The sequence below is a fragment of the Hesperophylax consimilis genome, chromosome 10, assembly GCF_061612785.1.
Source record: "Hesperophylax consimilis isolate HC1 chromosome 10, BYU_Hcon_1.0, whole genome shotgun sequence".
NCBI classification, from domain to species: Eukaryota; Metazoa; Arthropoda; class Insecta; order Trichoptera; family Limnephilidae; genus Hesperophylax; species Hesperophylax consimilis.
The window spans coordinates 3,256,803-3,269,491 of record NC_142845.1 but is presented as its reverse complement, the minus strand read 5'-3'; the positions used below and the strand labels follow the sequence as shown (position 1 = coordinate 3,269,491).

At 34.5% G+C, this 12,689-nt stretch overlaps 1 protein-coding gene across 3 annotated transcripts in view; it reads right to left on the bottom strand.

Annotated features, from left to right (window-relative positions):
- Positions 1-1,181: 1,181 nt before the first annotated feature.
- Positions 1,182-12,689, bottom strand: part of LOC149420187 (SPRY domain-containing SOCS box protein 3) — a 38,797-nt gene continuing 27,289 nt past the window's right edge. For all 3 annotated transcript variants that reach the window (XM_089636450.1, XM_089636452.1, XM_089636449.1), the window contains exons 6-8: positions 12,390-12,475; positions 7,682-7,790; positions 1,182-7,156 (exon numbers count right to left, since the gene is read on the bottom strand). In XM_089636450.1, the coding sequence (XP_089492576.1) occupies positions 6,909-7,156; positions 7,682-7,790; positions 12,390-12,475 (443 nt within the window). In that variant the 3' untranslated portion in view covers positions 1,182-6,908. The remainder of the gene's footprint in view (positions 7,157-7,681; positions 7,791-12,389; positions 12,476-12,689) is intronic.

The window sequence follows — 12,689 nt, the reverse complement described above, 5'->3', positions numbered from 1 at the left end:
TTTCCACCTATTTTCTGGGGTGAGAGGTAATCGGAGGAGCCTCTCTCCTTTCGCCCAGAAGGGCTTTCGGGGCTTCAAGCGGCATGCCGGGTGGGAGACAACAACTTCGTGCAAAGGTATTGCGCTTTTTTGCAGCGCGTTCTTGTATTCCCTCAGTGTTGCAATTTCTCGCCTGATGTTTGGCGGGGTTATGTTTTCAAGTACGGGGAGCCAAGGGTGAGGAGTAGATTTTAAAGTCCCGCTGATGGTTCGCATTGTGGCATTAAGCTGAACGTCTACCATGGAAGTGTGGGCGCTTCTAGCCCATACTGGAGCACAGTATTTAGCCGTTGAGAAAACCAGGGCAATGGATGCTGTTCTGAGCGTGTTGGCTTCACATCCCCAGCTAGTTCCAGCTAGCTTATTAACCAAGTTAAGCCTTGTCCTATTTTTTACCCACTGTTTCCATGTGTTGCCGGTAGTTCAAGTTCCTGTCCAAAGTAACTCCAAAATAGCGGGGGTGGGGTTCATGGTAAATATTTTTTCCATCAAACTGAACACAGAATTTGGCATTCGCTTGTGAATTGCTAAGATGGAAAGCTGTCGCAACTGTTTTCGACCCATTTGGCTTTAGTCGTCAATTGAGGAAATATTCTTCCATAGCCTTTAGGCAGAATCCAGGATATCTTCTGCTGCTTTAAGGGTTTTGGCTTGCGCTGTGACCGCGGTATCATCTGCGTAAGCAAATTTTCTGCCTTCAGTGTGAGGGAGGTCTCAAGTGTAAATGTTAAAAAGTGATGGGACCAGCACTGAGCCCTGGGCAAGGCCATTATATTCAGAATCGGTGTTTTTTGATCTACATGAATATATATTAAAGTCTAAATATTTTTTACCAACTTCCTTATTGCGTCCACATATAATGTTGGTATCAAACAGAGTGTAATGTTCCTACTAGTCCAAGACAAATCTCACTGGTGTGTGGACCAATTTATAATTATTTATTTAATCAGTATTTTTCATAATAATAGTATAACATTATCAGTTCACAATAAATCTTCCAGACCATTAAACAAATATTTTTTATACAGTCTTTGCCTAGATTTACGAATTAATTTCACGGATTTGTGAAAATAATACCAATTTTTAATAAATTCTCTTGACAAGTTATAATGCATAGGTGTTTAGAAATGATACTCTCGAAATACATGTATGTAGCAAGATACTGCAAACTTTATTTTAATAGAAACAAATTGTTCATAAATGCAGGTGTTCCAAGTTTTTAACTTTGCTATTGAGTAACATGTTCAGAAACAAAAATTACACAAGTACATTTCAATCAATTAAAAATTCCTTAAAAGTAGGATGTTTAATATATCAGTGCCCACATACATTCTTGGCTCTAGACATACATAAAAAAATAATACTTTCACATAACCACGAATTTGTTGACATACTTCCGGCGGCAAGGGTAGTTCTACCTTTTATGTCGGTTTTCCTTGAATGGCAGAAAAGTCATTTCTGATGAATAATTTTTTTATCAATCTCTTTGTAAAGTCCCCTGAAGAACAATGTCGGATGTGCAAAGTAGTAGTTTTGTAGAAAAGCTGTTTAAAGTTCCGTTTCTACATTTTACTGTTTTCGATAATATGTTTCTTCAATTAAATAAGTAGGGGAGTCTAATATCAAATAACACTATATTTCTTGATCTCAAAAACAGTAAAAATGCAGAAACGAAACTTTAAACAGTTATACTGAAAAACTATTCATTTTGCACATCCCACATTGTTCTTCGGAACCGTCGATATGTATATGTATTTAAAAATTTGAACCAAGACTTCCCCAATTCTTGTTGTTTGTGTTGAAGAATATTTTATCAAAAGGAAACTATATTTAAACCGGTAGTAAACATCCTTATACTTATCACACCGGAGATGATGAAGTTTATTGTTTTTTTTTGTGCAAAAATGAAGAAACACAAAAAAAATGGCAATGTAATAAAACATGTGCAATTTTTTTTTTAAATTAATTAAATGGGAGTTCTATGAATTAAACACAACAATAATCAACAATCAGTAAATGAATCTTAACTTCAGTTTATGAAATCGTGTTACAAAAGTAGGCTATAATTTCAGACAGCAATTTTATAGTTGGGATATGGTGTTGACTGTGTAAAAAATTTCATTCAAATCATGTATTATTTTAAGATATAACTGTTTAAAAGAAAATACATTTTCTCAAATGGGACCCCAGTTTTTGCCCGGTCAAAGTGTGTTAACTATTCCTTGCAACAACAATCGGTATTGGAAACAGATAATAATCTGAAAGTCATTATAACATCTATACATACATACTAAGTAATTCACAGTTACAAAAAATGCTTCGAGATATTAAAAAAACACGTTAACATATTTGAGGTTATAAAAAAAAATGTTCACATTATAATTAAAAAATATATAACTGTATTAATATATATTTTACATAAACATAGTATGAGGTTGCTTGGAAACCCAGGTGGCCAAATTTACCCAATCTGTATATCACTCATTATTAATCAAGGCTAAATTGAATCACAAAATATATTTCATATTGAAATTTTTTTAAAGTTTATAATAAAATAAAGTTTTTTTTGATACGCCCCTTTTAGGCAGTTATAATTCTAGATAACATTACAATTAATAATCTTCACATTGAGCGATTCTTCTTGTACTTCAAAAGCACCATGTAACAACAAAAATACATACTTGCAGCAAATACCCTATAACTTTAATAATACAACTCCAACTCCAGTGAAATGGTGGCAATATCAACAACTCTAGCCGCCAGAGGCGCTAGTGTAGCATTTTGACTTAAACATTCCTTTCAATGGCGGCAAATTGAATTTATTTAGTACTTGGTGGCGGTGTTTTGCACTTTCTAAATTTATTTTGATCAATATTGATAAAATATAAAAATGCTCCAAAAAGTAAGTTCTGTGTGTGCAGTTTACGGATGTAATAATTACAGATTCTCCTATATACAGGGTGTATCGGCACGTACCCGACAAACTTTAACCAGCTATTCCTTAGCACATTTGGAGTAAAAAATGTTATGGGCACTTTGCTGTCCGGTAGCATTTATTTAAAATTAAAAATTTCCACACTACATCACTGTCATTGGCATTGCTTTTCATGTTCAACAGCTGTTATAAGCAAGTATGTCGAAAAGCGTCTTCGCTCTTTCGCACACCCTAAATAATAATAGTTAAAAATGAGACGAATGGTGCCGTGCCATTTCGTTGTGATTGTAAGTGTGCGCCAATATAGGTACACACGTGCATTATTCAACGGAATTCGAATAAAATATTGCCAGATGGGTTTTCAAACTTTGATAAAGGATAAAACAGTGGTGACATGTGGTGAAAATATGAATAATACATTTTTTATTTAAAAAAACGTTACCGGACAGTAAAGTGCAAATAAGATTTTTTACTCCAAATATGCTAAGGAATAGCTGGTTAAAGTTTGTCGGATACGTGCCAATACACCCTGTATGCACTACTCCGATTTCACTGAAAATTTTAAAGTTTGTTCTTATTAGTGCCAGGAGTGTTTAGAGGGTGGTTTGTATGGTAGAAGAAGTCGGGGACGTCCGAGGAATACTTAATGCAATATCTCTGCACCGGAATATGATACAGAGACAAATTAAAGTCGACGTAATGTAGTTTTCTATCAGTAACATTGTAGTAGTGAATGGTGTAAGAAGTCGGAGACGTCCGAGAGAGACATTAGCAATAGCGAAACATTGCGGGGTCCGATAGTATAATTATAAAATTTTTAAGATGAATTCAGCAAAGCTGCGTCAGTTGAGTTCCATGCATAAATGAACCACTCACTAGATCAATATCTTCGGGTTTTTAGTACTGAGCCCATGGGTCCTAATGTTTGCCATAGATAAAAGTCTGTAACTGAAAAATATACGTCACTACTACACATACTCACCATCGACTAGGATAGAAACTATAAAAAAGGCGTAACCATAGACAATATAATTCTCATTCGGAGCCAACCCATTGGCTAGCCTAAAATCGGCCAATGACAGCGGCCTATAAACATGCATGAAGTTCGTATTGGTTTGTGGAAAATATACGTCACAAGTCACCCATAGAGATTACCATGTCTTTTTTTCTGACCCACTTTTTTCTCGGAGTTATACCCCCCTGGTTCCATGTAACGTTCCGTGTTCATATTGAATTTGTTAAATATTTGATATGTGATGTTACGTTCCATGATAACTCTTCAAAATGACAATTCAACACACCTATAAAAAGTGATATAATGTTATGAAACAAAAACTAGGTTAAATAGTTACACATGAAAACTATTTAACCTAGTTTTTGATTCATAACTTTATAGTACATTTTATAGGTGTTGAATTGTCATTTTGATGAATTATCTGGTCGCCGCAATATACAGTAAATTTTTACATATTAATTTATTTTTTTTGCAAAATTTCTCACAATTATCCAAGTAATTTATTACCTTTCTGAAACATCAAAGACAGAGTTTATAGTTGCTTTAATATTTGTATGTATGAGAAAAAAAAAGCAGTATGTAATACCGTATGTGGGTTACAAAATGTACGAAAGAAAACCAAAGTGCACAACTCATGCCGCTAGGAGGCGCTAGTGTAGCATGTTGCCAACAGAATGTATGGGAAATGTCAGAAGTTGGAGGTATTGTTAATATTATAGGGTATTTGCTTGCAGTCACAGTGGAAAAACAGAAGAATAAAAATGATGTTTGAAAATATAAAAATGACAAATACTGGAGTCATAGACATAATACGCAAATACATTTGTTTATGAAATACAAATACTAACATTATAGACAAAATACGAAAATGTATTTGTTTACAATTCACAATCATATTCTCAGAATACTTCAGGCATTGTAAAGTCCAATGCGAATGAGAAAAAACCCACGAGCTGAGCTACGATTTACGGGAAAGGAACGAAGCAACCACAAGTGGCATTTCGCGGCTGCTTCTTTTCTTTCCCGCAAGTCGTGATTCACCTCGGCAGTATTTATACGCACCCTAGCAGAAGTTGTTGAATCAGTAAAAGTTACAAAATGTCAAAATAATAAAAAAAACTTCTGCACTTTAAATTAATTTAAATACGTATCTCCCAACAAAAAACAAGAGACAACAACAACAAGTTTTTTTCTAGTATGCATTTAAAAAATTATTTATTATAATATCTTTTTAAATGCAGAAACTTTTCCACATTGGCATACTGTTGTTTATTTTTACGTTTGGCAACATTTCGCACCATTTGGCAAATTTTGTAATAAAAATTTAACACATTTATTATAACATTTTTGTGATCTTATGAATTCTGCTATTATAACTATATGAACTTATAATCGAAAGGTCTAAAACCCTTCGTATACAGAGATACTTACAAGCTATGTGACTATAACACAACCACAAGTAGCTTATCGATATGCTGCTCTTTAACGCTGGTTTCGGTACCCGAATTATACTGAGCTTGATCATTTTTCAAGTGACTCCAACGAAGTTTAACTCCATTAGAACGATGTCAAGTGACTAGCGACGAAGACAGTAATATTGTTCTTCTTTATATAATTTACAAGCATAAAAAATGATCTTAAAGAAAAGATATTGGGTTCACCCACACAACGAAATAAATTTTAATTGTAGGACATTTATAACCGCCAAGGAACTTCAAGAGAATGATGTCAAATACACTTTTCTTTCCATGGATATTAACATTCAAATCATGTTCTGACGTCATTGCGTCAGTATCGTGCAGCTGACATTAAACCAGTAGTCCCGATACTAACGAGTGGCGCGTACGCTATGCGCACAAAACTCGAGTCGCTTCTAAGTATTTCCGTGTACAAATGGCCTAATTATACTACAGGGAAAACAGATCCGTTTTGGCAAAAAGCTTGTTAAAAGTCAATTTGGTCATATAATATAATTATACATTTGGAAGGATATTCCATAACACAAGATAAAAACTAACAAGGACACTTTTCGCAGCATTGCATCGAAATAAACACATTTTTTTACAATCAATATTGAGTTATGTTTTGGAATGTTATTTAACATATTTACATGAGACATATAGTTATATTGTAAAAGTCATATTAACGTCACACCATAGTCATATTGTAAAAGTCATGATAAAGTCACACCATAAAGAACACAGCACTGTTTACTCTGATACATACTCCGTGTCAAAAAATAATTCGTCGTAGTTTTGAATTCATCACCAGTCTGCTCATAACTCCTATCGCCAAACTTTAGAGGGTTATTCATTCATCATTCTTCATGAAAATAAAACTTAATAAATTATAAATAACATCTATAAAAAATTTTAACTTAAAAAAAAAAAACTGGTTTGTCTGAATATTGAACCTTCCTACCCAGGAACTGGAGCCAAATACTCTACCACCCTTGCCAAATCTGATCAGGTAGGACTGACATTTATTTTCTATATCTACGTGATTGCCAGCAAAAGTTGATAAAATATTTTGTCAACGACAACGATTCTATTTGCCAGTTCGGTTCATTTCAGCTCGATTGAATGTCGGGAAGCGGGTTAATTTCCGCTTCCCAAAACAAAAGTGAAATTGAAATAGATGTAATTAAAAAGTAAGTCTTGGTTCATACTATAAATTGCTCTGTTTGAAACACTTTAAAAGAATGTTTTTTTCTTAAATTATGTTGAATTTACCCCTGAAGTTTGGCAGTATGCACATGAAACAGCGTACATTCAATCAGTCAGTCAAGCGATCAATAGTTCTTGGCAAGACACTATATCGAACCATTAAGAACCGGCACAACGCTGTGATCATCATCCAATCTTGCGTGCACATATTTGAAGTTTACAAAACGTATGAAATGAACACACGTCACTCGTCTTATGATTCGTTGCTTTCCACTTGATTGTAATAGCAGTTGAGGCATCTCAAGGCAACCTCTGGGGCTCCCCGGATGTAGAGGACGGAGCGCAGGTTGCAGACCTGACACAGCGGGGCGCGGAAGCCTGCCCCTGGGCGATGCACTGGGCGTGCCACTGGGCGTGCCACCCGGGGCGGCAGCGGGGGGGGCACCTCGTCAACTACTTCTCTCTCGCCGCCTAAATTCGCGTACATTTCATTGAAGATGTCTGCAAAATAAATGTTACATTATCTTTTTTTTTATTTTTGCACTAATTAATAATTTGCTTTATTAATAAAATCTCAAATTGTAATATTTAATCATTGAAAACATTTCCTTCAGACCATAGACCACATACAGAAATAGTAATAATATATATAGATGGATTGAGTACTGGCATATCCAATTGGAATCTGAAAACAATACTTTGTTTGTTTCTGTTTTTATCCTCGGCACATTATAGAGGTTCGCAGGAGCTTGACATTTCAAAGATTTAACAACAGTAAGAAGTTTATATATTTTCGTATTAATATTCAGAGGCATGATTTTGGAATGAGTGCGGCCGAATCCAAAACCAAACGCTCGGAAATCTCTATCGCTTGAGTGATAAGAGTTCTTCAAGAGATTTGTTTAAAAATGGACATTCGTTCATTGAAGCGACATTGTGAAATACCCAACCATAGACCATGTGGGTTAAATTACTTCTGTGCTGAACGTCTCCCGTTGTGCAAAGGTTAATAAGAGGAACACTCACCGGGGGATTCTCTCACATTCCACGGCGGAACATCATCATGCACATCGTACACGTTAACATCTAGAACTTGGGCTTTAGACAGGGCTATTCTATGTAAATTTGCAGATCTCTGAAAAAGCAATTAAAAATTATTATTAAATAAATAAGCCAAATAATATTATTAAGGGATACATCTTAAAATACAGTGTTATTCATTCAATAATTTAAGGTTTCTTTATTCACAGGTTAATAAAGAAATCTTAGTTCAATGAATGAATAAGAGTGTTATTCATTCATTGATTTAAAGTTTCTTTATTCACAGGTTAATAAAGAAATCTTAAATCAATGAATGAATAAGAGTGTTATTCATTAATTGAGCGAAGAAAGGAGTTTAAGGAGAATATATGATGCAAATTTGAATGGTAGCAGAAGTCGGGGACGCCCGAGGAAGACATGGCACAACCAAGTGAATCAGATACTTGAGTCGGGCCATGTCAAGAGTCAGAATAATAGAATAGTATGTATGAGACGATGTATGAACGTGAATGAGGCAAGGAGGAGCGAAGAAAGGAGTGGAAGGAGAATATATGATTAAATGTGAATGGTAGCAGAAGTCGGGGACGCCCGAGGAAGACATGGCATGACCAAGTGAATCAGATTCTTGAGTCAGGCTATGTCAAGAGTCAGAATAATAGAATAGTATGTATGAGACAATGTATGAATGTGAATGAGGCAAGGAGCGTGTGCCATGACCGAGTTGTTTGGCGGTCCGTCCTCTCTGCCTACCCCTGCGGGAAACGGCGTGATGGTTAGTCAGTTAGTTAGTTATTCACAGGTTAAACACCACCCGTCTCCATCAACTGTCAGCAGAGAGATGTACCCTGATATTATAATATAATTTGTTCAAAAGCTGAAATGGACCTAGAATTGGCATTTAACGGGGACCTTTCAAATATCAAAAAAACAAAATGGCCTTTTGGTCATTTGATGACAATGTTACAATTGAATTTCTGTGAAATACCCAACCTTAGACATTTTGTGGTTTAAGGCGATGCACCACGTCGTGTAACATTTGGAATCAGGCCACTAACAATAACACTCCTAATGTAGATGGCGATAAGGTTTAAATTCCCGCTTAACACCATTTAATTTATACCAGAAAAAAACTTGCCAAAAATGTTTTATTTTACGATGTTCAGGCACAAATATTCAAATGTTTTATTTTATTTTACGATGTTCAGGCACAAATATTCAAATGTTTTATTTTATTTTACGATGTTTAGGCACAAATATTTAAATGTTTAATTTATTTTACGATGTTTAGGCACAAATATTTAAATGTTTTATTTTATTTTACGATGTTTAGGCACAAATATTTAAATGTTTTATTTTATTTTACGATGTTTAGACACAAATATTTAAATGTTTTAATTTATTTTACGATGTTCAGGCAAAAATATTTAAATGTTTTATTTCTTCATATGAAATCAACAATGGCGTAGAATTTTGTACATCAATAATTTCTCTCAAAAAAGCATAAAAAACCTCCCACCAGATATCAAACCAGCTTTTTACACTAACAATAGTATAGGTAAATTTTTGATGAACGTTAAGGACAAAGAACATCGGTTAAATCACTCAGGTATATACTCACTGCAATGTAGTGACTGTCCCGCATTTTACATAGGCAAAACAGCGCGTAATATCAAAAGGCGAGTCAAAGAACACCTAAGATGCTTAAACAGTAATGGGTTCTCCGAATTTGCAAATCATCTCATAGCAACCAACCATACGTTTGACAAAAATACTGGCGTCAGTCTATTGCATAAAAATGGAATAGGTGTTAGGTTGGATAACTTAGAGGCGCTAGAGTTAAGGAAAGCCAAAAACGTCAATAGCAAAGTCATCAACAACCAAATAAACCTAAATAAAAGCCCTATACTCAGATTGTTCCCTATTGACAAAGAGCACTCGCCTCTCAATCTCCCACCTATCCCTACCTCTTCCACTGTAGCTCAGACTGTCTACTTACCGTGATATCAACACATGTTAATTTAGATATTAGATGTTTAGTATTATACTGCCCTGATGAAGCTACGGTTGTAGCGAAACCCGGTACGCATTAAGTATTTACCTATAAGTGATGTTTACAAAGTTATTGTTTAATTTTAAATTAAATGTTTTATGATCAATTTCTAAAGAACTTAATGAAATTAGTCCCACATCTACTTCTATATAAATAAAAATGTTTGTTCAAAATCTTAAATCTCCTCAAGTTCTTCACAGATTGCTTTGAAATGTTGACATAACGTTGCATTAGAATACGCATTAGTTTTTATATACCTATATTATATAGCTCAAAGCATGTTTTTACCTGTCACCTGTGACAGGTAAAAACATGCTTTTTTTAAAACAGCGCCATCTGTTGAATGTAAAAGCAACACGCGCTATTGTTTCTCTATCTGCACAGACAGACTGAGCCAAAGCAACGCGTGGCGGGGTACAGCTAGTTATACAATAAAACCATTACCGAAAAGGGGTTCGTAAGTAGGAGATTGTGAACTTTAAAATAGTTTTTATAGGTCAGATAATTTATTTTTTCCGCCAACACGTTGGTGACTGCAGCCTACCAGCACCTAGTGCCACTACTGAGTGAGCGCTGGGCCCAAGCTCACTCAAGACCACGCCCTGCATAGTTGTTAATTACTTTGTTGTTAATTTATTCTTCGTCATATATTTTCACATCCCTACTGTACAAAAAATATGTAGGTATATATATATGGGACGTGTGGGATTACACTAACCTCCACACATCCTGGAATAAAAATTATTATTATTATTTACCATTTTGTAAGGGTCAAAAGATGGTTGCTAAACTGTCTTCAAGTGACGTTGAAAACGTCAACAGTCAACGCAGCCTCAATTAGCAGTTGCTCTATTGATTGATGCACTTAGTTTTCACATTCATCCCCCCCTTTAAATGCTATAGCTACCATAAACGCCACTGCCCATGAGTATACTTATAAGGAACGGATAAGTTAACCTCTTTCAACATAGTTGGATGGCGTATAATTCCAGAGATTAACTTTAAAAAATATGTTTATCTATAAATATTTTACTGTGGGCTTTTAAGTTGTTAAAACCAAGCAATCCTGTTAAGTATAACAATGGATTCCGGAATGGATAGTATGTAAATGTATCCTCTCATATGTATTTGATGATATGGTTTTGTTCAGAAGGGACCCAAATAATGGAGCTTTACCCCAGATTGTTGTTTTATACTTACAGCATTCATACTTACAGCATTCATACTTACAGTGTTCATAATTACAGTGTTAATTCTTACAGCGTTAATACTTACAGTGTTTATACTTACAGCGTTCATACATACAGCGTTCATACTTACAGTGTTCATTACCTGTGTTCATACTTACAGTGTTACACATTACCTGTGTTCATACTTATAGTATTCATACTTAGTGTTCATACTTACAGTGTTCATTACCTGTGTTCATACTTACAGTGTTACACATTACCTGTGTTCATACTTATAGTATTCATACTTAGTGTTCATACTTACAGTGTTCATTACCTGTGTTCATACTTACAGTGTTACACATTACCTGTGTTCATACTTACAGTGTTACACATTACCTGTGTTCATACTTATAGTATTCGTACTTAGTTTTCATACTTACAGTGTTCATTACCTGTGTTCATACTTACAGTGTTACACATTACCTGTGTTCATACTTATAGTATTCATACTTAGTGTTCATACTTACAGTGTTCATTACCTGTGTTCATACTTACAGTGTTACACATTACCTGTGTTCATACTTATAGTATTCATACTTATAGTATTCATACTTAGTGTTCATACTTACAGTGTTACACATTACCTGTGTTCATACTTACAGTGTTACACTTTACCTGTGCTCATACTTATAGTATTCATACTTAGTGTTCATACTTACAGTGTTCATTACCTGTGTTCATACTTACAGTGTTACACATTACCTGTGTTCATACTTATAGTATTCATACTTAGTGTTCATATTACAGTGTTCATTACCTGTGTTCATACATACAGTGTTACACATTACCTGTGTTCATACTTATAGTATTCATACTTAGTGTTCATACTTACAGTGTTACACATTACCTGTGTTCATACTTATAGTATTCATACTTAGTGTTCAAACTTACAGTTTTCATTACCTGTGTTCATACTTACAGTGTTACACATTACCTGTGTTCATACTTATAGTATTCATACTTATTATTCACACTTACAGTGTTCATTACCTGTGTTCATACTTATAGTGTTCATACTTAGTGTTCACACTTACAGTGTTCATTACCTGTGTTCATACTTATAGTGTTTCTACTTTCAATGTTCATACTTACAGTGTTCATTACCTGCGTTCATACTTACAGTGTTACACATTACCTGTGTTCATACTTATAGTATTCATACTTAGTGTTCATACTTACAGTGTTCATTACCTGTGTTCATACTTACAGTGTTACACATTACCTGTGTTCATACTTATAGTATTCATACTTAGTGTTCATACTTACAGTGTTCATTACCTGTGTTCATACTTACAGTGTTACACTTTACCTGTGTTCATACTTATAGTATTCATACTTAGTGTTCATACTTACAGTGTTCATTACCTGTGTTCATACTTACAGTGTCTCTACTTACAATGTTCATACTTACAGTGTTCATGCTCAGCGGGTGCATTTCATTCCCTCCCCCCACATAGTGACAAGTGTCATCATCATCATCTTGATTGTCAATCTCACCTGAAATGAAAATCAATTACATTATTACATAAATTTGCAGAGAAATGTCCTCGTACAATTTCACTGATGTCTTGTTCATTTAATTGTAGACCAGTAATGTATAGTCTGATTACCACCATTATTTTTTTTTAAGTTTCAACAGCAATCCTTGTTAATTTCAATTCAATTTAATAATCAACATTGTTATTTAGAAATAACAATGTAAATAAAAATT